The 27,573-nt window shown below is 41.9% G+C and overlaps 1 protein-coding gene across 1 annotated transcript in view; it reads left to right on the top strand.

Moving 5' to 3' along the window:
- Positions 1-17,567: 17,567 nt before the first annotated feature.
- The window catches only part of ANKRD50 (ankyrin repeat domain 50), a 63,119-nt gene continuing 53,113 nt past the window's right edge, over positions 17,568-27,573 (top strand). The window contains exon 1 of the mRNA XM_021008303.2: positions 17,568-19,182. Within this exon, the coding sequence (XP_020863962.1) occupies positions 18,674-19,182 (509 nt within the window). The 5' untranslated portion in view covers positions 17,568-18,673. The remainder of the gene's footprint in view (positions 19,183-27,573) is intronic.

Here is a 27,573-nt window from a genome sequence, read left to right as displayed (position 1 = left end):
AGTAGCATCAACAAAAAAAGCATTCTGCATTCACAATTGCTCCATGACTGCAACAGATTGATTATAGAAGAAAGGCTTGTCACTGGCAGAAAAAAACATAACAAGACCAAATAAATTTAAAAGGCAGAATTTTCCTCAGATTGGGCTAAAAATTCTGTGGATAAATAGGTTTTTTTAATGAAAAAAATATTTAAAAAGAAAGCAATAGTAAGCAAGCTAGTTTAATATTCTGTTCAAAATAGAGAAAATAGATTAATATTTCAAACAAGGAGGGGGGAGTTGTTGAAATGTTTCAGTAGAATAAAAAAATCTCCATGGGAGGCAGAAAATGACCTTTACAAAGAAATTCAGAGGATGAACTACTGTATATGATGGGTCTAGTGTAACACATCCTCAGTTGTATGGGGAGGGTGGCATCTGTATTTGATGCTAGATGAATTCTGACATCAGGTAAGGCTAGCAGCAGCTTCAAACTAATTGGCTGAGTGCAGCAATAAGAAAGCCCAGCAACTTTGGGGCCCTCAGTAGCTGTGACACCAATGTTCTAGTCCTCACCATGAATGTGCTTTTCCTCAGTTCGCTTTTCCTTATGGCGCTCTCTCTCTCTCTCTCTCTCTCTCTCTCTCTCTCTCTCTCTCTCTCTCTCTCTCTCTCTCTCTCTCTCTCTCTCTCTCTCTCTCTCTCCCCTCCCCTGCCCCCAACACCTCTCATTTCTTCCCTAGCTTTCACTAACAGAGGAAAGATTTTTTGTCTCTGAGGAAAAAAAGCTTCCCTCCCCCAGGCTGACAGCATAGGGAAAACAACCACATCGATTGTGTTGATGGCCACCAGGTTTATCCAACAATCAAAACAGAGACATTGAAAGGTTAGCAGGAAAACAAAAGTTTAGATGGTGTTAACTTTTGACCAGAAGCAGAGAATGGCCAATAATTGGCTTGTCTTTCCTTTACCCACTCTCCCATTGAACAGAAGAGAACCAAAAAGTGTTTTCTGACAACTTTGGGCTAAATTCCCTTTAAACACAAAAGGGAAAGCAAAGAGTCTCAACTATTCCCAGCAATCTCATTGTAAAAAGAAACTTACAATCCATTTGCTAAACGAAAACGTTGTAACATTTGTATTGCCTTTACTGGCTATTCCAAGGCTTTGAATCAGTTTTTCATTCATGGGTTATTCACAGACTGAAAAAAACATAAAATAGATCCAAGTATCATGAGAACATGAATGTTTTGTGTCCACATTAGACACCCATATACATATAATTCTTCATTATACAAATCGTGTCACCTAGATAATAATATCAAAAATAATTAAAATAAGAAGTGGCATCTTTCAAGAAGACATTAAAGTTCCCATGGTTCTGCTTAATTTTAAACCTAGTACTACCTCTCCTAAACAGAAGAGAGTATGACTTCCAAGTTAATGAGCGAGCCCTACCAAAACATCTAATTAATCACTGGATGTGAATGGAAGACTTCAATTTATCTGGCTCCACCAAAAAGTACATTAATTAGCTTCTCCATTTGGGAGATATTTTTCCATTGATATCAAAATATATTTTGGATACAATAACTTTAAATTTCTTAATATATACCAAGGAAAGAAATAGATTGAGGCTCCAAGTTTGAAATTGAAAATCAAACCAAACTACTGGATCAGGGATAATACCTACAAATAAATATCTTGGTCTCTTCCTAACAGACTAATGGAGCATATAGCTACAAGGAGAAATTTGTGGCTTTACATGTTGACATGCATTTGCAAACTGAAATCAAAACCCAATGTTTAAAGAACCAATACCAGAATCAACATGTACTTCTGGAACTATAAAATTGGTCTTAATGAATTTGGGAAGAAGACTAACAAAAACCCAGAAGTATTAATGAAACACAGAGTCCATTTCCATAAGGTAGCAAAAGAAGATTAGTACTTCCATCTCCAAAAGAAGGAAGAAAATGGATACATGTTCTCAAAGCAAATGTCAAATACCTTAAAAACTTTGACAAATACCTTTGAAAGATTCTAGCTACTTCATCAAGCAATGATCAAGGCTGACAACACACAATCTGTCTTTAGCTTAGCTGCATTGAACAGAAAATGCTTTGTTTCTGGATGGAGCCTATAAGATGACGAAGATCCCAAAGCAGAATCAAAAGGCCTTCCATGGGCAACATCCACATAATCTTAGCCAACAAGTCATTGACAAAGAAGTATCAAATGACCAAATGATAAAGATTTCTTTGTGGAAAGAAAGGAGTTGATGATGGCGATTCAGAATCTGGCAAATTCAGTGGAAAATTACAGAAAAATTATCCTTAAGGAGCTGGGATTTACTGATCAATGCAAATTATGAAAGGAAACAGTAGGAACTACACAACGTATCACTGAAGGTTGGAAGAAATCTAGAACCTATCAAATACTTAGCAAGATATGACTTGGTAGTTGGAATTAAACATCAGAAGCTTTTTGTCTCATACACGAACAGATGACAAGTCTCTATGAGACAAATATAATCATTAACATAGTGTTAAAAATTCAACATATCAGTTGTAACATAGAGCAAACCATAATTACCAACAGAATTGTTACATATGATCACTCAGACAAAACATTGATTCATAAAAAATTGAGGTTTTTTAATACATGTTTATGTACCAAATAGTCATAAACCACAAGCTACATAGAATAAAATTAAATCATGTAGGAAGAGAAGGAGGTATATGTCATTCTGCCCTCTTTCCTTGATAGAAAGGGTTTAAGAATGAATGAGATTCTCTGGCCTCCTTGATGTTCCTTGGATAAAACACTTCATCTCCAGACTCCAGACATTTTCACAAATGATCCTCCATGCTTGGAATTCTCTCCCTCCTCTTCTCTTGGCTTCCCTGGCTTCCTTCCCATCCCAGCTAAAATCCAATCTTCTACAGGAAGCCTTTCCTGATTCCCTTTAATTCTAGTCTCTTCCTTCTGCTGGTATCTCCAATTTATCTTTCACATACTGTCTTTGCTTAGAGTTGTTTTCATGTTGTCTCTCCCATTAGATGGTGAGCTCTCAGAGAGCATGGATTGCCTTTTGCTTTTCATCTGTAACCCAAGCCTGAAAGCCATTGGTATGGGCTCTCTCCTCATTGGTGGAAGTCAGACATCTTAGGCTTATGTGAAGGGTGGGTCAGAGTTGGTGAGAGAGGGGATAGAAAAGAGATCGATTCTATTCATTCTCTTTGGGCTCTTCTTGCTTCCAGCTTTGAGAGAGAAAGTGGGCTATTCCATCCTTTCCTTAGGTTGCTGAAGTGAGAGAAAGACTCCAGGAAGAAGCTGACATGAGAGGAGCTAGCAGTCTCCACCATGTCCCTATCTACAACTTGCTACAACCAGAGACTTAATGGAAAATTTCCCTTTGGGTGAGATCTTGGACTTCCTCCTTTGGTTGAGTTGAGTTACCTAGCTCTCAGTGGGAGAACTCCTTCAATCTATACCTTCCAGTATATATTCTCATATGTATACTTGCTCCAACTTCTGTTTTGTTATTGACTTGGATAAGTTGCTTTCTTTGTTATTTATTGTGTGTGTTCATTATGGAACGTTTGGTGGGAAGGAGGTCAAGCCTTGGATTTAAACTTGCGGCCCTACTTTCCCCATGAATGAATCAAGATCAAAAGGCTTGACCTGAACCTTACCCCTACACCAAGAGTATTTAAGGGATAATAGCTATAATTCTAGTCTAATACCCCCTCTCTGTAAGGAGAACTAAGGAGTCAGGCTCTGGCTCCCACCTCCTGCTTCCCTTTCTTGCAGAAATCAAAGTCTCCTTTGGAGAAGAATGAGGGGAGGACGTGCTAAATAATTCTATTCTTGCCTCCCTCGGAGCCACATAGGGACAGCCACATTATATATTCTGAGAGCTTAACAGTACCTGACACATAGTAGGCACTTAATAAATGCTTATTGAGTGACAACTATAAAGCATTTTAGCACCTGAGAAAATGTTATCGTTGCCTCTTCTGTCATGCAAAATCTTTCATACACATTATCTACTTGATAATCATGCCATCTATCTTTTTACACAACTTATAAAAACGCTAACCAGACCAAACCAATAACAGATTCCTGGGTACTCCACTGGAGACTTATTTCCAAATGGACATTGGTACACTATAAAACTGAGCCATTCTGCCCCCAATTAGTATTTGGGATAAGTAACCCTAGGGGAGACTTCAGAGAGTGAATGGATTGCTAGAGTTCTGGGGGGTGGGAGGTAGGATCCAAAGTCATCATGAGGGTTAAGGGGAACCTTGTGAAGCACAGGTATGCCACACCAATTTTCTCTTAGAAGAAGATTTTCTAAACTGCCTTTTAACTTGATTATCCAATATATTTTCCGATCTCAATCTCTGTAGACTATGGGCATTTGTCCAAAATCCCTGTCCTCAAGGAGTTCATATTCTACTGATTTAGAAAGGGTAGAGATGTATTTTTTTTAACTCATATACAGAGCTTGAAGTACTTTTCTAATTTAAATTAAATTTAATTCAAATTTCAAAATTTCAAATTTACTTTAGGCATATTCATCAGTTAAATGGCAGCCTGGTGTAGTGGATAAAGGGTTGGCCTTGGGGTCAGGAAAAGAGGGGTCCAACGTTTACCTCTAACACCTACTGACTATATGACCATGGGAGAGTCAATCAAGTGCCTAGGACCTTAATCATTCATATGATTTTTTTCCTGCCCAATATTTCTATTTTATGGAAAAATGTAGTCCAATTGTTTCCAAATTTAAAATAAACCTGCCAAACTCATAGTTTTAGATGTCATAACTTTTATTATTCTTTTTCATAAACTTGATATTTGACTGGAATTATTACATTCATTACATAGGACAAAATCTTGGTGCTGTAGGGAACCATTTTATTTTTGTAGCCCTTATTGGTATCAGGGGCTGAAGAGAAGTATAGTTGTTTTTGTTTCGTTTTGTTTCATTTTTCCCTCCAGAAACTGTAAGAAAAGTCTGAAAGACTGGTGCATGCATGAATCTTTCCTCTCACAATTCTTCAGTCTCTCCTTTCAATTATGGACAAGCAAAACTAAAAATAATATTATGCTTCCTGTCAACCTTGGCTACCAAACATGGCTACACTTCCATGGAAATTTATTAATGTTCTACTTTTGAGAACGTACTTTGAATGAAGAAATTAAGTTGATTCACCTCCTAAGGTTTCTAAATTTAAATCTTGTTAGTATTTTCATTTACTTGACAACATGGGCCATTATAGGATTTCCCAGGTGAAGAGAAACAAATTAAACACAATCATTTGTTTTTAAGATTAAATGTGGAACAAAGAAATGTTCTGTAGCTATCAAATGGTTACAAACAGAAGCTATCAATAATTCAAAGCCCATACTACTGAGATAATATGCTTCTAATTTACAGACTTCTCCTTCCCTCTACCATGAGTTAAGTTTGGATTCTCATTTATTAGGAGGCAAAATGCTTCAACCAGATGTTTCCATAACAATTGGAAACATCATACAGATGTATAGTAAACTCATACAGATGAAATATCATACAGATGTATGGTAAATCCAAGTCTGGAAACTCTTTTTAGCTAAAGGCTCATGTAGTATTGTATCTATTTGGAGTATGGATAAAGGTTTAAACATTTGGCCAGTCTTGATCGCCAATTTATTTTGTTTAATACAGTCCATTTAATTGAAATTAAAACAATCCAACAACCATTTGTCCTGCCCACTATGGGCAAGGAATTATGCTCAACATTGGAGATACAAAGATGAAGCAAAAACAAGGCCAGCCTCCAAGGAGCTTACATTTAACCTTTAATACTTAACCTTTATCTCATCTCACCAATTTTTTTTTATCTGATGGGGGAGGGAATGTGAGACATGAGAAAATTATAAAATTTCATTATGCTTTCCTACAAGGTGTTTCTACTGACTTAGAAGATAGGGGCCAATAAATTTGGCCTTATCATTCCCAGAACACTGCCAGATCTCTAATTTACTTCAGGCATTTTCATTGGGTAAATGGCAGGCAGTGGATAAAGGGTTGGCCTTTGAGTCAGGAAAAGAGGGGTTTGACTTTTGTCTCTGACACCCATTGACTATGGGAGAGTCAGTCAAGTCCCTAGACAGGGGTGGAGAACCTGTGGCCTCAGAGCCAAGGGGATTTGTTCTGTGAAGTTGGGATTCAGTCAAAGGACCACACTTGAAGACCGTGGCCTGGAGGCTGGAGGTTCCCTACCTTGCCCTAAGATATTAGTTGGCAGAAGAGTTTTAGTAGAAGGGTTTCCTCACTAGGAGTTCCCTACATACAGAAAATCAGATCTGAGCTCAAATTATCACTAAGCAGAAGGTCATAAAAACTGGTCTGCTTAATTTTGCTCTTTTTTCTTGACGTATTTTTTTGGAAGAAAACATTTTTCCTGGATGTTGTATTCAATAGGTGGAACCTATAAAGCTATGACAAAGCATTCAACGTTGCAGCCAAATGACCAGGGATTGTTTTTTTTCCCTAACAACAAACATTTGTTTATTCACATACTTGCTCATGACACCACATTCATCATTCTTGAGGGTAGGTTATGAGTTGGTAAAACCTGACTTAACTAGTTCAGTCCCAGCCCCTAGGTTTCACATATTCTAAGGCTTAACCAACCCAGACATTGGGTGTCTCCCCAATGTTTCAAGGTGCTTTTATACTCTGGCACAGTTAGAGTTAATTTTCCTAGCTCCCTGACCCTCATCTCTCATTTCTTACTAGGCAACTTAGAGAATACCTTCATTTCACAAGGAGCAGGGGGACTGTGAATCAGATAGATTTAGGCTGCATACCTATGCTGTTATCCATTGAAACCTGTGTAGCAGTGGTACTCCTTGGGAATGACCTTTTCCCTTTTCATACTACATGTACAAAATATGGAGAAAACATAGTTGCTGATCTCATAGATTTGTAGGCAAAATAGAAGTTGAAAATAATCCATCTTACTAAGTGATTTTCATTTTTCATTCAACTTCCAAAGACACAAAATCCTTGTATGCATAGCAATTACATATTTAGCATAATTTTTCTTTTTTTTAACATACTGTATACATTTAAATTTTCCTAAGATTTCAAATTTCTCCCTTCTTATCTCCAGAGGGGGGAAAAACAGTCTTTTCCATGGCTTCAAAACTATCAGTAATATTACACTTGGTATCCCTAAGGATCCCATGGAAGGAGCTAAATCAACATTGAGTGAAAAAAATGAATTATAACTAAAAAGATGATCGATCTATTGGTAGATTAATAATAATAATAATAATAATAGATCACGATAATATAATGCTTTAAGATTTTCAAAGATTATTAAGACAAGTATCAATCTAAAACTCTCCAATAAAGAATAGATGAAAGGGACACAAGATATATCCAGTCTAAAAAATTCAAGTAAACTAGACTAAGATGCCCATCATTATGCATACTAGTGCCCCTGGTGCTGCTGCTGTTGTCACTGAGCTGACTCTCCCCTTCCTTCTCCCTCACATGAACAGTATCCCTGAGAGAAAGTGTTTCACTACTATAGTCAAAGAGAAAGTTCTCAGCTTGAAGGATCACGCATTTGGAGCTTCCAGGGAATTTTAAGGTTATCTTGTATACTTTTCTCATCCTTCACTAGACAAAAGAGGAAATTAAGGTCTAAGTGGCTTGTCCAAGGCCACACAGTTAAATGTTCTCAAATATAGGGTTGTGAAAAATATCCAAGGTTATCTATTCCTACTTCCTCATGGGAAAGAAGAAAATGACCTGGGTGAGATGCCCAGAGTCTAAACATCCCCTTGTCCAGAATAAGCCAGGCTTCTGTATCTGAGGTTCTGTCCCTCTCCTTCATAAGTAAAGTCAGGTCTTGACAGATGAAAATTTTTAAAGATGGCTTCTATGGATATCAATAGAACATGAACTGGGGGCCCCTCTTGGATACTGCAGTCATGGTTCTCAAGATTCCAGGCATCGATAGCAATCTTACATGAATTGGAGCATTCCACTGGGTAGAGGACCTATGTCCTCACACAATTTTATTAAACGTTTTTCAGAATTCCAGCTTTTTGTACCAATCTAACATGGACTGGAATTCTCCACCGGATATGAGATCAATGTCTTTCTATGACTGTATTGGATTTAAATTATTCCTCATAGAATGATATTGTTGTCTTAGTTTGTTGAAATGCAGCTATCCTAGTGATTGGACACCTTCAAACCAAATCATAGTGAACTAGGTGACCATACGTTCTACTTAATAAGTGTGCCAAATTTCTAGGTACATATCTAGGTTTTTAAAGATTACATTTGGTTTCTCCTTCAGAGTTGTCAAGATTTGGGCTTTTATTGTACAATTTTCCTGGTGCTGGTGGTCTTCTTAGAGAAGCTATTGCAGAAATCACTTCCTAAAAAGCCACAAGCACCGGGACTCAGAAACTCCTGACCTCTTGAACCCATGAGTTCCCCACCAGAGCTAGAATCCATCTTTCACTCTGGTCGGTCCCTGTCTGGACTGAGGTAAGCAAAGAAAGAGGAGGTAGCCAGGACTCGGAGGTTCAGTCGCAGGCTCACACAGGCCTCACGTGTGCTCCAGCTGCGGTAGCCACAACGCATGTTCCATGGAATGAGTCTGTTACGTACACACATATACATACACGCATGTATATACACATGCACTTGTGGTGAGATGCTTGCGGGTATCATTCTGCTTTCCTCACTTCCCCTCACTTTGTACGTACCAGGGGATACATTTTCTTGTCCTCAGCACAGATTTTCTTCTTGTACATCTTGTTTCTTCCTTGTTTCCTACACCACAACTTGGAGTATTTCTTTACATACCAAGTCACCTTTTCACTCATTACTTGCTCTTTTGAGATGAGTTGTCTCTCTTAATTGTCCAGAGTGTTTCTGTCTTTGTATCCCAGTGCCTAATATAACACCTGGCAGACAGTAGATGGCTAATAAATATCTGTTGAATTGAAGTAAATGAAACAGAACAGAATAGAAATATTTGGTTTTGGTTTTTTTCCTTAGGCCTTCCCATGTGTCATATTGATCTTACAGAGTAATCCATCTGCCTTCTTGGGGCTGTCTTTGCAAAGGCAGGCTTGCCTGGCAAGTAATGGAAAAATTACAAGTGAACAAAAGAAGGTGTGGTTCCAGTAGGAGCCCAGAGCCCAAAGACAACTAACTGAAAACACCTTTCTCTCATTCTTGGGACATAATCAATTTAATGATTTCTATACATTGAATCAGAGGCTTAATTTCTTTGTTGTTTTACTGACTATGAGGTTTACACAAAGAATGCAATGTAGGCAGAATTTAGTTAGGGATGTTCACCCTGACAGATGACATTTAACATTAGTTGCAAATTATTATCACATTTACTATAATTACATATAATTATTGCTATTATCACCCATGACTGTCCGGGGCTAGAGACAGAGCTGCCATATCTTCATGGCAGTCTGAACTTTCTTCAGATATTTCAGACTCAGTTTCAAGGAACTGATTTATCATGAGGAGGGGTCGAATGCCAGGGTGAGGAGCAAGGTTGGGGAAATGACTAGTGATGGCTGGTTCCTTCAAGCACATCCCTCCTCTGAAGAATGCACAGAAGTCAGCAGGAGTCTAAATATTTTTAGTCTTAAGTCTGGAAATACTCTTAAAAGCAAGAAGGTCTTAAAGTTTCCCAAGATTAAAGGTGTCCTAGCACAATCCCTTCATTTTACAGAGAAGTGAACTGAGATCCATAGAGCTGAAGTGGCTTGCCTAAGGTCACACAAGGAGCAAAGTTAACATCAAGATCTGGCTTCTAATCCAACATTTACTCCACTGCACCATATGGCCTTCCTTGACAAAGATCAGTCAGGGTTAGGATCGGAATTCCACATGTTGCTGAAGATGAGATTTAGGTATATCTGAAGAGTGCTGCTGTATCTCCAGGATAAATCCAACATGGTCAGAGTCAACAATTTTGGAGACTTATAACTGTTGGGTTTCTGCTATATTTTCCATTTCAAATTTTTAGATTTATATTCATTAGTGATATTGACCTATATTTCTCTTTCTTTGCTTTACCTCCCTTGTTTAGGACCATAACAGTTTCATAAAAGAACATTGGTAAAGTATTGTCATTCTCAATATTTCAGAATAATTTGTGTATGACATGTATTAATTATCTTCTAAATGCCTGTTAGAATTCACCTGCAAATCTGTCTGTTTCATAGCCTCTTTACTTCCCAATGGCAATTCCTTTATGGCCTGTTCAATTTCGGTTTCTGAAACAGAGTTGTCAAAGATCTCTATTTCAATTTCTATTAATTTGAGTATTTTATATTTCATAGCTAATACTTAATTTAAAAATTCATCATATAAGTATATAATTGTTGCTGTCAGGTTTTGGCCATTCTTTTTATTTTCTTATTCTTTCACCCATCTTTTTTTATTTTGGTAATTTTATCTCTCTCTCCTTTTTGATCATTTTAGTTAAAGGTTCATAAATTTTGTTAGTACTTTCAGAGAACTAGCTTTTAAGTCTTTTTTTAAATACTACCGTCTTTTAAATTTTTAAAATCTATTTCTCTTCTAATATGAAATATTTCTCTTATATTTATTTTGGTTGATTTGCTAATTATCTAATTTTGTTCATTGAATACTTAGTATTACAATTCTCTCATTTTCTATTTTGTTAATGTATGCAGTGATATGCCTCCCCTCCCCCCACCTTTGAGGACTATTTTATCTGCTTCTCAGAAATTTGGAAATACTGTCTCATCATTATTATTATCTTAACATAATTATTACTTTTTTCTATAATTTGTTCTTTTACCTTATTATTCAGGATATCATGATTAATTATCTTCATTTAGGTCTGTTTTGCTTGTATACCCCATATTCTTGACAATTTTCATTATGTTATCTGAAAAGAATGTCTAGTGGGTCTTTTTATTTTATAATTTTTTAAGCATGGTCTTTTTTTGTAAAAGTACTTTATGATACCAAGAAACATACTTTAATGTTCCCATTCAGATGATATCATAGTTTGTTCAACTTTAACATTTTGTTTAGCTCTATATTTTCCTTTTAATTTTCTGTTATACTTATCTAACAGTGAGAGAAGAACATTAGGGTCTCCTACAATTTTTGTGTTGCTATACATTTTGTTCCAATTCAGCTAACCTTTACTCAATGAATTTATATTAAAGAACACACATATTTCTTAGCACTACATGATACCTTTAAAAGTACAGAGCACGTGCTAGAATAGTTATAAATATAACATCAATTTTAAGTATTGCTAAAAGATATGTAATAGCTACTTTGACACATTTTGAAAATGTCCTTTTCCATTTTATTCTGAATTGTAGGAGTTCAAAGGAATGTGTCTAGACTTTGCCATTGTTATCTTGGCAGGAAACCTGGATGGTATGTGGAGGCTGGCAATACACATCTCTAATTACATGCATGTTATTTTCTTGGGGTGTTTGATGTATTTATTATGGGATTATAGTGTTGCTTATGAGAAAGCGTTGGCACATAGACACTTCCCAGTGAAATATTTGTATTTTTCCAGTACTTGAGCCTGAAGCTCTATAAATATTTTTCAGTGTATTACATATCTCTTCTCATATATTTTTTTCAAACACATATCTTATTATTCCTGTGCCTTGCTTCATTAATTTGGGGTTCTTGCTAAGTTTGAGAATGTTGGACCAAGAAAAGTGAATTTTCAAATGCTGAAATGGATTTGAGTTTTTCTTTACTTAAAAGTTCCCCCCATTGATTCATATTACAAACAATTCATGCCTGCTTATCCCCACAACTGCTTTCTTCTCACTTAGAATGACATCCTGAGTCACAAGGTGAGTCCCTACTTCTGGCTTTTATAATAATCACTCTCTACTCCTCAGGATTCGAGGGCCAGATAACCTACTTCTATTTCCATTTTCCCCCTACTACTTTGGGCATTGGCTCCCCTTGGTGACATATTTCTTTTCTTCTGGAAGGGATAACTCTTTCTTAGAGGAGCTGATCTAATGTGCAATTCCCCCCAGCCATTTCTATATCTAGGAGGATATTTTCAAATTGAATATTCTGCTTACCTCATTTTTTTCCAGGAATTTCTCAATGCCTCTCTTTCACTGAGGGTCCATCAAGTTGAAGGTTAACAATGAGGGGGAAATAACTCCTGTAGTCTCTCAGGAAGAAGGCCAACAAGAGAAATATGTGTGGAGGCAAAGGGACGGATTGAAACGGGAAAGAAAAGGGGAAATCTTGTTTCACTAGCAGGAGGGGGATCCTATTAAAGAATGCTCCCCGTGTGCGGGGGAGGTGGGGCGGAGGTCTTTTATATTGGGAGATGAGGACTTTATGACGGATGTAAAATGCAGGGATTTGCACTTAGAGATACCATTCATCCCATCTCAGAAGAGTAGAGAATTATAAGTCCTGGAGGTAGCTGACCCCCAGAAGAGTGAGAGGGGATAGGCCCAGGGAGGAGACTTCATGGCAAATAGTAAAATAAAATTAAAAATGTTAAATTAGTAAGGAATCTGTTATATCATTTTAATGGAATATGAACAATAGAAGTAATAACAATAAAGCAGGTGGCTATATGGCATAGTGGAAGAATGCTGGCCTGGAGTCAGGAAGACTCATCTTCCTGAGTTCAAATCCTACCTCCTGGGCAAGTCACTTCACCCTTTTTGCCTCAGTTTCCTCATGTGTCAAATGAGCTGGAGAAGGAAATGGCAAACCACTCCAGCATCTTTATCAAGAAAACCCCAAATGGGTTTGTGAAGAGTGGAATGAGATTGAAATCACCCAGTAAAAACAATAAACTAACATTTATGTGGCACTTTAAGGTTATGACTGTAAAGACGCAAGATGAAAACAAATATTTTTTTTAATTGGTGGCAGCATGATATAGTGGCACTGTTGAATCTGAAGTCAGAGGATACTGTGTCACTTTCTGGCTCTGCTACTTGCTACCTGTACAATCTTGAATGAGTCACCTAACTTTTATGTATCTTGGTTTCCTTATTCGTAAGATGAAAGGGTTGGATTAGATGATCTCAATTGCCCCAAATCTCTAAATCATAGGAATCACAATCAGATATGGTTTTTCCCCCCCTTGGCTTTATGCCTCTCTTCCCCCTTTCCCTTTAAGTCCCAGATACCATTTGAAAACTGAAGGATCTAAACTGGGTTTAACATTACTTTTTTATTCTTATCACCTAGCGATGACCTAAGGGCTCAGAGCTTTCTGGGGAAAGTTCTTCATTGCAACACTTTTTATTTTAAAGTCAACAACATCAAACGCTATTGACAGGTCAGTGCTAAACAATATGGAAGAATAGCTGCAATCTCTGGGATTATTGATCCTTCCAGACGCTGTGATCTTTGTACCTTTCAGTGATTAGGACCCAGGGAAGAGGGCTTGCCTGCCCTTTCATCTCTCTGAGGTGAGAAAGGGGTAACACACAGAATTAGGTTTTTCTTGTAGACTCCACAGAATATCATATTTTGTTTTTGAATAATTAAGAGATCTCTTATAGGTGACAACACTTTTTTTGTTTCTAATTCCTCTCAACTGCTTTCTGAGCAGTGAGGATTTGAAAAAGTAAACATGTGTTCCACAAAGATAAGCTGGAAAAACTTGTTTTAAAATGACCATGTGATTTCAGCGGACTGTTAGAAGTTCAGTATGAATTAGCTGAAGTCAAGAAAGCTAACGAGATCTGGGCCAACAGTAAAAGGCATGACTGCTAGAAATCACCCTCTTGCCCCTAGGATAATATATTCAAAGCCCTTAAAGGTGGGCTTACTGCATTTGCTTTCATAAGCTCTGCATTCCAGGACAATTCCCACTATTCCTACTACATGAAGGGTCTTGGGTAGTGTCTCAGGTATGGGAGACCTTGGGCAACTCCCTAAGTCTCTTCTTCAGCTATAAAATGAGGGGCTTGGGCTAGATGGCCTTCTGGAAACCCCTTTCAGCTTTGATTTTTGGGCTGTATGACCTTGGGCAATTCACTTCCCATTTCTGGGACTATTGTCTCATACCCCAAAGAGACTGAATTCAATTACCTATAAGGTTCCTTCCAGTTTGATATTTTGTGATTCTGAATAGAAGTTGTTTCTGTTTGTTTGTTTTCTTTCTGCAATTGGGGTTAAGTGACTTGCCCAGAGTCACACAGCTAGTAAGTGTCTGAGGCTGGATTTGAATTCAGGTCCCCCTAACTACAAGGCCAGTGCTATATGCACTGTGCCACCTAGCCGCCCCTGAGTATAATAAGTTTTAAATCTGGAGGGACCTTGCTGAGGTATCTAGTTTAATTTCCTCAATTTACAGAGGAGAAAACTGCTTCTTTTCTCAGAGTCCAAGCCCTTCAGTCACCAATACTGTTTCACGTTGCTGTGGCTTAATGGAAAGAGCTCTAAATTCAGCATCAGAGGAGCTGGGTTCAAGTTGTGGCCCTGACACCTGCCAGTCCTCTCAAGCTTCAGCTTCGTCCTTTGTAAAATGAGGTTAGACTTTATCTAAGTTTCCTTCCAGTTCTCACCCCTATGAATCAGCCTAGGTAATCCCGGGTCAGTCAGGTCCTTGACAAGTGGGATCTGAGATTCTGCATCACAGACATTCAGTTGAGTACCTATTTCACTTGAGTTTATCATCTTATCACCACCGCGGGTCTGTATCAATTGTATGTCTGAAGTCATCTGCTCCTGCTGCCTCCCCTCGTTTATCCTCTCTCTTCTCAACCCCTTTGCAAGCTGGCTACTGACTGATGCCACCACTAAATCTGATGGCCTTGTCTCACTTCTCAACCTTGAATTCTTGTTTGTCCTTCCTTCTCTGAGAGGTCTGATGACATCATGGGTGATGTCTTGACTTGTTTGAGAACTGGATTTAAGCGAGGCAGAGTTGCGCAAAGTGGTCAGCCTCACTCTCTCTTCCAGAGTCATCAAAGTCCAGTGGCAGGACAAAAGTCAAGATGACGGGCAGCTTTGACAAGGTTTACCACTGTGTTCTACTAGGTACTTTCTCCTCCCAGGGTTTTCCTAATCTTATCCTTTCCCGGTTCTCCTTCTGTATATCTGCATTGCTCCTTTTCAGATTCCTTGGCTGGTTGATCATTCCTGTTCCGTCCTTCATAAATGGATGACTGTGTCCTGGAGCTACCCCCAGGCCCCCTCTCTTTTTCCCTCTCTTTACACTTTCTTCAGTTACCTCTTTGGCTCTTATGAGTTTGGCCTAGAATCCATCTATCTAGTCCTCATCTCAGATGAGTTCAAGTTCACATCAACAACTACCTTTCAAAGTTATTCAACTGGATATCCCATGAACATTTTGAGTACATGTCCAAAACAGGCTCATTATTTCCATCCCTTGACCCCTCCTAACTACCACTCCCCCTCTTCTAGATTTCTTTATTTTATACTGCTACCTTTCTACCCAGGTTCCCTAACTTCTTATCCACACCTTCCACAACAGACTTATGCCCCTCCAAATTCAATGAGTTAATCCAGCAGCAAACTTTTATTGAGGGCTCATTTACTATTGTGCCAGGCACTGTAGGATATAAACATTAAAAAGAAAATGAAAAAGACTTAGATTTGGAATAGACATCAGAGGCCAGCTTATCTGACACCTTCATTTTATTCTTTACCTTGTCTCTCTCTCGCCAATTCATCCTTCATGCTGCCAGCAAAGTGCTTTTGCCAAAGTGGGCTAATCTCCCTTTCCTCATTCTATAAACCTCAGTGTCTGTCTCCTGACCTTTAGGATTAAACAGAACCGATTTTTAAAGCCCTTCACAACCTGGGCTCTTCCCAGCTTTCCATTCTTCTCGTACAGTTTTCCCTTCCTATTACTCTGAAGTCCAGCCTTAGTGGCCCTCTTATTCTAGACATAGGATGTTCAAATTCTTTTCCCGTCTTCCATTTTGGAATGCATTTCCTTCTCACTGAGGCTTCTTGGAATCTCTGATTTACTTCAAAACCCAACTCCATCCCCACCTTCTACTGGAGACTTTTCCTGCCCCTGCCCCCTCTCCCCACAGAGGCTGGTGAGCTTCCTCACAAACTACATGGATTCTTGTATTTTTGGGTTTCTATCCTATATGTACATATATCATGAATGTATATGTGTGTATATATATACATTTCCTCACTAGAATGTTAGCTTACGTATCTGTAGAAGAATATAGGTGCATATATGTGTATATTGGAATATATGAATGTTATATATCATAACATGACATATGTTATAATATTACGTATTACAATATTACACATACATCTTGTCACATCGTGCTAAAAGGCTCAGGAGCTTGAAAGACTTACCTAAGGTCACAAAAGGTGAGGAGAGAAGGGATTCTGACCCAAGTTCTCTGACTCCAGTCTTTAGAACATTTTGGGGAGTCAGGGGGAGGCATGTCTGGAGAGGCACTGGGAAAGTCCTGAGAGGGGCTGGAGGGAAGATTGGGGGAGGTTGGGGGGCCTGGAGAAGCACTACAGGGGAGCCACGGCGGGGGGGGGCTCTGGAGGAACACTAGGGGGGCACGGTTGGGGGGTCTGGAGGAGCGCAGAGGGGAGTCACGTGGGAAGGGTCTGGAGGGGCTGGGAGGCGTTAGGCAGGGCTCTCCCTTCCCCTTCCCTGCCTGGACCAAAGGAACAAAGAGGGGCCTTCGGGCCACGGCCGGGTGAGAATCCCCCGGCTTTAGCAGAGAGGTTGGGGGGGCAGCCCCAACTGGGCGAGGGGGATTAGATTTGGGAAGGTGGAAAGCCCAGAGAGCCCAGAAGGGGAGGGGCTGGAGAAGGGTCTGGCTGGAAGAAAGGATTCTCGGAGCGGGAAGGGCTGGATGGGGGCGTGGCCCAGGAACGTGAGGGAGGGGCGGGGTTTTGGAGCTGGAGGGGAAGGAAGGCGAGGGTGGGCGTGTGGGGCGTGGCTCGCGGGCACGGGAGGAGCCCAGAAGAAGGAGGCGGTGACGACAACGTGGGATAGGGCAGGGGTCGCGGAGAGGGTAGAAGAGGCGGGGCCAGGCTGCGGACCGGGAGGGTGTGGTTCCGGAGAGGTGAGGGGGGGTAGAAGAAAGAGGAGAAGGACTCCACTTCGATGGAGAAGAGGGAAGGGGAGGGGCGCGAGGGGAGGTGAGGAGACTGGGTGGGCAGGGCTCGCCTCCCTCGGAGGGGCGGGGCCCAGCTGAGGAGAAACGCCAGGGGCTGGGGCCCGGTTGAGGAGAGGCGCCGGGGGGCGGGCCTGGCCGAGGAGAGACACGGGGCGGGCAGGCCGAGCAGAGGCGCCGGGGGCGGGCCCAGCTGAGAAGAAAAGCAGGGAGTGGGGGCCCGGTTCAGGAGAACCTCCGGGGGGCGGGGCCCGGCTGAGGAAAGGCGCTTGGGGGCCGGGCCGTGCCGAGGAGAGGCACTGGGGGGCCGGGCCCGGCGCGGCGGCGCGCGCGGGGGCCGGGCCGGGCTCGCGCTCCGGGGTGGCCGGAGGCTGGCAGTCGGAGGCCGGGCGGCGTCGGCGGGACTACGGTGAGCCGAGCCGAGCCGAGCCGGGTCGGGTCGGGCGCGCTGTGCGCTCGGGGGCCGGGCCGGGTCGGGGACGCGGGCAGAGGCATGGTTGCTTTAGCGGCGGCCAGGAGCTCGGAAGAGGGTCGGCGGCGAGGAGGCCGCGGTGTCGGGGCGTGCGCCGACTGAGGCGGCGGCGCGGCGGCGGCGGCCGAGGTAACCGGGGCGGAGGAGGCCTCCCTCCCGCTCCCCCCGCGGGCCCGCGCCTCCCCCTACTCTCCGGCCGGAGCCGGGCCGGGGCCCCGTAGTCCGCCGCCCTCGGCCGGAGCCTGCCGGCTGCACAAAGCCCGAGGCGGCGGCGGGGCAGGAGCCAGGCAAGGCCCCCCCCCGGGGCCGGCTCTTTGTGGCGCCCGCGCCGGGGGCCGTCCCGACTCCGCGGGGGAGCCCCGAGCGCTCCCGAGCCCCCCGCCTGGGTCTTTGTTGTGTTCCAGCCTGGGCCGGAGCATGTGAGCCTCCAGACCCGGCCCGACACCCCCCACCGTGCGTCCGCTGCGCCCCTGCCCGACATCTCGGCTGCCATGGGGCTCCCGCGGCGGGCCCTGGGGACGCCCCGAGCCGCCCCGTGAGATTGTCATTAGTGTCCCCCCGAAGCGCTCGGCCCCGGCTCCCTGCGTGCTCCGCTAGCGCCCGCCGCCCCCCTCCCCGCGGTCCGGAAGGCACTTGGGGTGCGCCCGAAGACCGGGCGTCCGTCCGCGCGAGCGGCTCCGGATGCATTGTCTGTCTCATCTCTACACTTGAACCATCCACCATGTCTATAAATTCCAGATGTAGCCATGCAGCTCTGTGACCTACTGAGCCATATGAAAAGTCTTATGGAGTGCTGGGACCAGACAGCTTTTCATCAGATCAACAGTTAAACTACCCTGTTATCTGCTGGGCAAGACAAAGGACGGAAATAAAATGAAACCTCTGCCGGAGGAGCTCTCTGGCTCATTAGCTCTGTGAGACCCGTGGAGCAGGGACTCGGCTTTGAGCTTCCTTTGCAGGGCGTGTAACCTAGAGGGGCTAAAGGTCTGTCTGTCTGCACCCTCCAGTTTAAGCAAATGTGAACGAGGCCAGTCCGCTATGACCAGTCCTTGGGAAGAGAGAGCCTGCAAAATGGCTCAGACCAGCCTGCTGCAGGGCAAGCAGTTTTACTGTAGGGAGTGGGTTTTCCACAAGCTCCAGCATTGCCTCCAGGAGAAGACTAACTGTTGTAACAGTGCTGTCAACAACCCATCCCTTGTGAATCCGGGGAATAATGCTAGTGTTGTCTCTGGGAAAGGAGCAGCCTGGGGTGTGTTGTTGGTAGGAGGGCCGGGCAGTGGGAAGACAGCTCTCTGTACCGAGCTGTTGTGGCCAAGTTCACCTTCGAGTTTGCAGAGGGGTTTACATCGACAAGCCCTGGCCTTTCATTTTTGCAAAGCCCAAGACTCGGACACACTGTGCGTTGGAGGATTTGTTCGAGGTCTGGTTGCCCAGATCTGCCACAGTGGACTGATCCAGGGATATGAGGACAAGCTAAGGGACCCAGCTGTGCAAAACCTCTTACAGCCTGGGGAATGTGAGAGGAACCCCGCCGAAGCCTTTAAGAGGTAATGATGTTGGACGTGTTTTCGGGTTTTCACTCAGAAAACACAAATGTGCCTTAGATAATAAACGAAGGTACTATGATTATTAGCTATGTTTTAGTTGATAACCTGTTATTTTGAAAAGTAATCAAAATAATGAATGAAACTGAACCATTCAGCTTGATTTGCCAAAACAATATGTTGATAACAAAGTGCACATGTTGGGTTACGTGTTAGTCTTAGCTTGGAAGAAGATTGTGTGAATTTATAATTTTTCATGAGAACCTTTGGTTAGAAAGGGGAGTGTTCTGCCATGGAGAAGAAAGTAGCTGGACCGAAACGGATTTTTCTGGGAGAGTGCATTTATTGTTTGTTTCAACTGTTATCCTTTTAAGGAATTGATTTCTCTTTAATGAGAATGTTGACTCCTGAGAATCTCAAGAAGGTTATATGGTATCTGTGTGTTTGGGGTTCTTTCTCATTGCCTAAATGGTAAAGTAAGATATTTTCAGTGTTTGCTTATTTTACTTCATCGTCAAGTTGGTCTAAGTGAAGAAGAACTTGAGATGGCCTTATAGTCCGCCAAGGTAATTTTTGTGGTTTGGCCCCAAATAATGAAAGTTTAAATCGTACTTTGCCAAGTCAAGTTGGTCAAACAAGTACGTTTCCTTTCAGGTGTTTGAAAGCAACTTCAGATATTGAATATTTACAGCAAAAGAAAAAAAACCACCTTAAAGTTCTGTAAAAGTCTTCTCTGCCCCTTTTTACTTAACTAAGAGTAGAGAGTTCCTCTTGTGGTTGGTTTGACTCAAGACTGGTTTTATTGGCATCCATTGTTAAGTAATTCAGCAAGCATCTATTACGTACCCACCTATTATGTGGTAGCCACTTTGATAAGTACTGGAGATACAAAGAGAAAACATCCCAAACCCAGTCTTTGCCTTCAAGGAGCTTACTTTCTATGCATGTACGTAGTTAGGACAGGAACTGAGTTTTCGTTGACAAAGGAAAGTCCTGCTCCTAATCTATGTCGGCGTCTTCTCTCCAACTTAGAGTCTTGGAGTTGCTTAGAGCAGTGGTGGCAGACACTGGAAGTGCACCAAACTGTACGTAAGGATTCTTACAGTGCGCCTGGTGACTTAATTTAAAAATGTACTTTTATTTCTGCTTGACTGTATTTTTATTTATTTTGTTAAACATTTCTCAAGAACATATTAATCTGGTTGGGATCACACTGGGGAGTCTTGAGGGGGGCGAGTTTGACGCCTTTGACTTGGAGGACTGAGCAGTTAGGCAGTTTGTCCAGGATCACACAGGTCACCAGGTTGACCTGCCCAGAGGCCCGAGCTCTCTGTCCACTATACCACACTGCCTTACAGAAACCTCAATACAAATTGTAAGCAGAATAGATGAGTGGAGTGGCAGGGTGGCAGCATGGTGCCAACATAACCTTCCTGTAAAAGAGCTGGCGCTTGATTTTGTGAAGTCTTCCTTTTCTTGAAGAAAGACAAGGATTCCATGAGGTAGGAGTGAATGAATGAATGAATAGCATTTTGAAGTGCTTCTCTGACATCATTTCCACTGATAAAATCCTGTCAGTTTCTGATGTTGAGCCATTTGATGGTCAGGGACTTTGGTGGCCAGATCTTTTTTTTTCTGGATCTCCGGTAGCTGTGGCTGCAGCCTCTCAGGGGCTGCTACCCAGGAGGATGGCTGAGGGCTCTGGGCTGGAATCACTGCTTGTCCCCATCAGGGTCTGAGGACTCATGGTGGTGGTGAGGGTCTGACTCGCCTGGCACATGCTGCCTCCTGTCTCCCCTGGGGGCTGTGCTGCTTCAGCTCAGCTGGCCTTGCCCTGTGTGTGGCAGTTGGTGAAGATGGCCCGACCCATTCTTCACGGGAGTTATTTACTCAGATGGCTATGAAAGCTAGCCTGGAAGCAGGACTGGGGACCTGGGTTCTGCCCCTCCCAAGGCTCTTATTGGTAGAAGTTGTTCAGCAGTCATTGCTGGTGGTGGTGAAGCAGGTGAGCCATTTCTGCCCTCAATGGCTGGGCTGGCAGCAGGACTCCTGGTGTGGGGAGGCATAGCTGTTTATTCAGGGCTTTCGTGTTCAGGGCCTGGGGCTGCCTCCATCAGAGTTGATGGCAGCCTTGGTGGTGGTGCGAAAGGGGAGAAACATTTCAGGCGTGGAGGGTGGGGGGTTGCCTTTGCAAAGTTGTGATAATGAGACTCTGAATACAGTGCACAGGCAGCAGAAGATAGGGGATCAGGAAGAAGCTTAGGTAATAAGGAGCTTAGAAAGATTGGCTTAGGCTGGATCGTAAAAGACTTTAAATGTCGAATGCGATTTTATATTTTATCTGTAGGAAGCACCTGGACAGTTGGTAGCCACTGGAGCTTCTTGAGCAGGAGAGTGACCTTTAGGAATATAGTTTGGCAGCTGTGTGGCGAATGGATTAAAGAGAGAAGGGACTTGAGGGCAGTAGGCCAGGGGAGCTGATGAGGCTCTGAGCTAGGTGTCTTGTCTTGTGAATGGAGAAAAGGTGATAGAGCAAGATGTACTGGGCATGTTTAATGTATATAGTACATATGTACTTGCTTGTTAACTAGAATTGATACGACTTGAATACTGAATGTGGCTGAGCTTTGGGAGTCTGGCTGTCTGGAAAGAAGGTGGCACCTTCGGCAGAAAGAGATCAGAAGAATATGAGGTTTGGGGTCAGAGTTGAGATCTCTTTGTACATTTGTTGCATTTGGATTGCCTCCAGGACATCCAGTGGCAGAAGCCAAAGGATGGTTGGCTATGGGATACTGGAGTTCAGAAGAGAGGCTGGGATGTGGAGATCTGGGAGCTGACAGAAGTTGAAACCACGAAAGCTGTCAGCTCCCAAGGGAGTGTGTAGAGAGAGCAGAGAAAAGGCCCTAGGACAATCCTGAGTGTATCTGCCCCCACAGGCTGGTGGTGAACAATGATTCAGCAAAAGGCCCAACAAGGCAGGAGGAGGAAAAGTCCTCCAAGGGAGGGAAGAATGTGCGCCTGGTGGGAGCTCAGCAGTGTGAGGTGCTGAAGAAGGGTCAGGCAGCAGGAGGAAAAGGCCCTTTGATTTGGCAACTAAGCTCATTGGTCATTTTGGAGAGCAGCGAGGTCAGAAGCCATATCACAAGCGAATGAGGGAAGAAGCGGCAGGGAGTGGAGCCAATTTTTTCTAATTTAGCTGAAGAGAGGGGAGAGCCCTATAGGATGATATCTTGAAGGGATGATAGAATCAAGTGAAGGTTTTTTAAGGATAAGGGCCTGTCTGCACGTATTTGTCACTGGTAGGGAGAAGAGCCATAGGTGAGCTAAGATGGAAAATTAGAGAGCCAAGGGACGGTTGTAAATAAACTGTCGGCTCTTTGGTGACATGTGCTGCTGGGCAGAGTGGTTCTCAAGGGTTCCTCCTGTGTTGTCCTAGAAGTCTTTGTCTAAGAGTAGTAGTAATGGTAATGAAAACAACAACAGGAATTTGTAACGATGATGTTCTGAGGTCTGCAGAGTGCTTTACAAGTACTGCACTTGATCCTGACAGACGTCCTGTGGGGCGAGTTCTGTTTTATTCCACACCTTAATTTTTATTTAGATTAAGAAACCAGGCTTATGAACACACAATTATAAACATAGGCTGCAGGATTTCAAAGCCAGCTCTCTGTACTCCAAATCCAGCATTCTTCCTACTACACCAAGATGATTAAGGTTTTGAAAAAGCCTGCGTGAACTTTTTCTTATTATTGCTCTGCATTTTTGTCACAAGTACATAGGCCATAGGGGCAGCTAGGTGGCACAGTGGATAGAGTACCGACCCTGGATTCAGTACCTGAGTTCAAATGCAGCCTCAGACACATTACACTTATTAGCTGTGTGACCCTGGGCAAGTCACTTAACCCCATTGCCTAGCCAAAAGAAAAAAAAAGTACATAGGCCATAGGAGGAAATAACTACATATATATGCATATGCATATGTGTGTGTGTGTGTGTGTGTGTAAACTTTGAAGCTATGTTATACATATTATAAGAGAGAAGAACATATAATAGGAAAAGTATAGGGAGCAGTGTTCTGATAGCTCATGGGTCAGAAGTACTCCTGGATAAGAAAGGAATGGGACAGGCATTCTTGGAGGGGTTTGGAGAAGGGGCTAGGCCAGTTTATGATGGAGTTGTCTTGGAAGTGGTAGAGAACTAGTGTTCTGGAATGAAGAGTTTAGAGGATGGTATCCTGAGATGACTAGAGTTTACTAGGGTTTAGCTGAAGTTGTGTTGTGGATCATTCATTGGTATAGGATAAAGGTGTGTGTGTGTGTGTGTGTGTGTGTGTGTGTGTGTGTGTGTGTGTGACACAGAGAGAGACACTGAGGGACACAGAGGAAGAGGAGAGAAAGACAGACACTTCCAGCAGCCTCTCTAAGTCCAAGTATATGTCCGTACATCATAGAGGCAGCCTGCTGGTAGTGTAGTGGATAGAGTGCTGGGCTGGGATTGGAGTCAGGAAGATCTGCTGATCTTAGACATATCCTAGCTGTGAGTCCTTTAACCTCCCAGTCATTGGTAAAACTTATCTCACGGGGCTGTTATGAAGTTCACATTAGATAACAAATGTAAAGTACTCCGCAAACCTTAAGACAACTTTATAAATATGAGCTATTATACAAATCAATTTAATATGGTACTATGGACCTAAATTTGCAAGATTTAAAACCTGTTAGTTTTAGGCTTTTCATCTGTAAAGTAGTACAGTACAATAAAAATCAGGGCCGAATTGCTGGTGTTACTTGGCTGAGAGCCACACTTGGGGTTAAAGTTGTAATCTGGTTCTAAAAGTAGTGAAGAAAATCTGTAAAGATTAAGCCAGAAATTAAAAGTTCAATTTTGATTTTAAAAATGCAGTTTGAATAAGATATTGACATGGCCAACTGTTCCCTGTTCAGTATTCTCTAAAATTAAAGTTTAATTTTTCAAGTGACTTATTTTTTGTGAACTAATTTTGGCTTTTCCTTTGTCTTTGAACTTTCTCCGAAGCTACTAGTCTGTTGAAGTAACTAAATTGGAGTCTGGCCTGGCATATAGTAAGCACTTAAATGTTACTGACTGATTGAATCTATAGACAATCTGGAAAAATATAGGGAACTTACAGTAATTATACCAATATTCAGTTCCTTTGGCTTATTGTTTTCCTAGTGTTGGTTTCTTAGGTTTTAAAGCATCTGTAACATCATTGTACGGATATTTTGATCATTAATGATGGTTCATTATGTCTTCAAAAATAATTTTTTGATGCTGTCATTCAGAGGTTCTATTTTTGTGTTTTTTTTCCACATATGATTTGTAGTTGTTAGCCATTCTCAGAAGATAAGGTGAGCCTTATTTATTGGGTGTGAAACTATCATTTCTGCTTCCTGGTTGACAGAGGAAGCTAATCACTTCATAGTCTCTTCACTTTTCCAGTCTGAGAAGACAACTTTGGTATTCTACCTGACTAGTACCCTACTATTAATGAAATCACAGGATCAGCCCAAAACCCTACTTTTGTTTCGCATTTGAGCAAATGGAAATTAAAATAGGACATGAGTTAAATGGATTCTATTTCCTCTTAAGTGTGTGCTACAAAGAGTGTAACTGGTTATGTGTATATAATTTGATGTCACCTTGCATCTGTTTTCCCGTTTTAGGCTTTGGTTTGTGGTTTCATCTGTGTTGGTATTCCTTCTACCATTTTTCTTGCAAAATGTTAATAGTTTTCTCTCCTCCAAGTATATAAACTATGTTCAGATTGTAGAGCTAGAAGTGTGTGGGACCTTGAAGATCATCCAGTCCAGACCCCAAGATTGTATATATGAGGAAACTAAGGACCCCAGAAGTGGCAAGACTTACTCAAGGTCACACAGATCGAAGTGTCACAGCTAGCATCCGATCCTGCTGCTGCAGATGCCAGATCCAGTGATCTTTCCACTGTACCACTCCTGAAAGCAGCCTAACAATGCAAATTAAAAGTGACATTGAAACTCCGATCTGTGCATCCAGCCTTTGTCTCCCTGTTGCATCCAGGATCAAATAGAAACTTTTCTCTTTGCCGTTCAAAGCTTTTTACACACCTGTCTACCTTCTCAGCCTTATTGTACATTACACCCTTTTTCACACTCTATAGTCCAGCTATACCTCTTTACTCTTTCTCACACAAGATGCAAAGTAATCATAGTCTTTGGCCCAGTAATTCCACTGTTTTGTTTTTTTGTTTGGCTAGGCAATTGGGTTAAGTGACTTGCCCAGGGTCACACAGCTAGTGAGTGTTATGTGTCTGAGGCTGAATTTGAACTCAGGTCCTCCTGAATCCAGGGCCAGTGCTCTATCCACTATGCCACCTAGCAGCCCCTAGGAATTCCGCTATTAAGCATATACTTTTAAAGTGTTATCAGCAAGATAAAAAGACACCTGATTATCAGGTTAACTTTTTTTGGTGGTCATGGTGGAGGGGATTGCAGGAAAAAGTTTGTTTTGTGGTATAACTTTTTATTTTCAGCTTTTTACCTCTATCAAGAAGTGGGAAGCGTGTGTCATCATTAGTCCTCTGGAATACTGGTTGGTCTTAATGATGATAATGATAGTATTCCATCATGTTTATATACCACAACTTGTTCATCTAGTCCTTAATTTGGGGCACTCTCTCAGATTCCCAATCTTTGCCATCTCAGGAAGATCTACATCCTTAAAGTTTATTTTTCTTAGGACTAACCCTTACCTTAATCTGCCCTCCTGATACACACCTTTCTTTTTCCCTGTTGAGTGAAGTGTATGTCTGTCCCCAGCTGTGTATGTGTATGCATGTGTATGTATGTTCTTTCTTTTGAACAGTTTAGATGAGAGGGAGGTTCAAAAGTCAGCCTCTTCCCCAACCCCTTCCTCTTTGATTGTATAGATATCAATTTGTGCACCCTGATTTTGAGAGCATTTCCCCTTAACCTTCTTCTTCCCCTGCTCAGTGTATTTCTGGTCTCTTCCCCCCCCCCTTTCTGTTTTTAAGATCAAGACATAACAGAAACACTCCCAGGCCTCGTCTAATTGGATGCTGTCTGTGAACCCTGATATGATAGGGTTCGGGGGGACACAGGTATCGTATTTGTACACAAGCAGTTTATCCTCGTTTGATCTTTTATTATCGTTTATCTTTTTATGTTTCCCTTTACTCTTGTGTTTGAACCTCAATGTTTCTCTGTGGCTCTGGTCTTTTTATCAGAATGTTTGAAGGTCATCTGTGTCATTAAAGGTTCATTTTTTTTCCCTTGCAGGGTTATCCTCAGTTTTGCTGGCTTAGGTATTCTTGGCTGTAGGCAAAGAATATGTCCTTTGCCTTCTGAAATATCATATTCCAAGTTCTTTGCTCCTATATGGTGGTGGCTGCTAAATCATGTTTTTGATCATGACTGTAGCTCCTAACTGCTTGGAAGTCTTTCTTTCTGTCTATTTGCAGTATTTTTTCTTTTACCTGAAAGCCCTGGAGTTTTGGCTGTGATGTTCTTTGGCATTTTCATTTTGGGTTTGTTTCAGGAGGTGATTGGTAGATTCTTTCTTTTTCCACATTGATCTTGGTTCTAAGAGATCTGGGCATTTGCTTTAAGATGTCTTGAAATATGGTGTCTTTTTTTTTTTTTGGTTATAGTCCAAATAGTCCAGTGATTCTTACACTTTTTTTCTCCTTGATCAGCTTTCCAGGTCAGTTTATTCATTCATTTATTCATTCATTTATTTATTGCTATGAGATATTTTACATGGTCTTCATTTTTTCCAGCCTTTTGACTTTATTTTCATATTTCCTGTTCTTAGAGAATCATTGGCTTCCATTTGGTTCATTCTGATTATCAGGGAATTTGTTGCTTGGGCAAGGTTTTGCACCTTTTGTGACAAGCTGTCAGTTTCCTTTCTAATTCTTTTTTTTTGGGGGGGAGGGTGTTATTTTAAGATAATTTTTTTTACTGATATTTGTTTCTTACATCTCCACAGTATCCTATGTATCACACTCATTCCCATTCCCCCTCCTAGAGAACCATCTCATATGACATGTGTATTTTGGAGAGGAAAAAAGAAGAAAAAAAAAGCACACCTGTCAGTTTATTGAGAAAGTCTGATGTGTAATATGTAGTATATAATCCTTGTGGACCATTTATCTCCATGAAGGGGTAGGTTGGGGGTGTCTTCTTATATCTCTTTATTTGAATCCCATTTGACCTTTGTAATTTTGTTACGTTTACCTTTGATTTTTTTTTAGATGTCATTCTTTCCATTTACATGGTTGTAGTCACTGTGCATATTGTTTTCTTGTCTCTGCAGAATTCAGTCTGCCTCAGTTCATATAGATCTTTCCAGGTTTCTATGTATTCATTGCAC

The sequence above is a fragment of the Phascolarctos cinereus genome, unplaced genomic scaffold (genome assembly GCF_003287225.1).
Source record: "Phascolarctos cinereus isolate Bilbo 61053 unplaced genomic scaffold, phaCin_HiC Scaffold_9;HRSCAF=440, whole genome shotgun sequence".
NCBI lineage: Eukaryota > Metazoa > Chordata > Mammalia > Diprotodontia > Phascolarctidae > Phascolarctos > Phascolarctos cinereus.
This window is presented reverse-complemented; position numbering and strand designations above follow the sequence as displayed.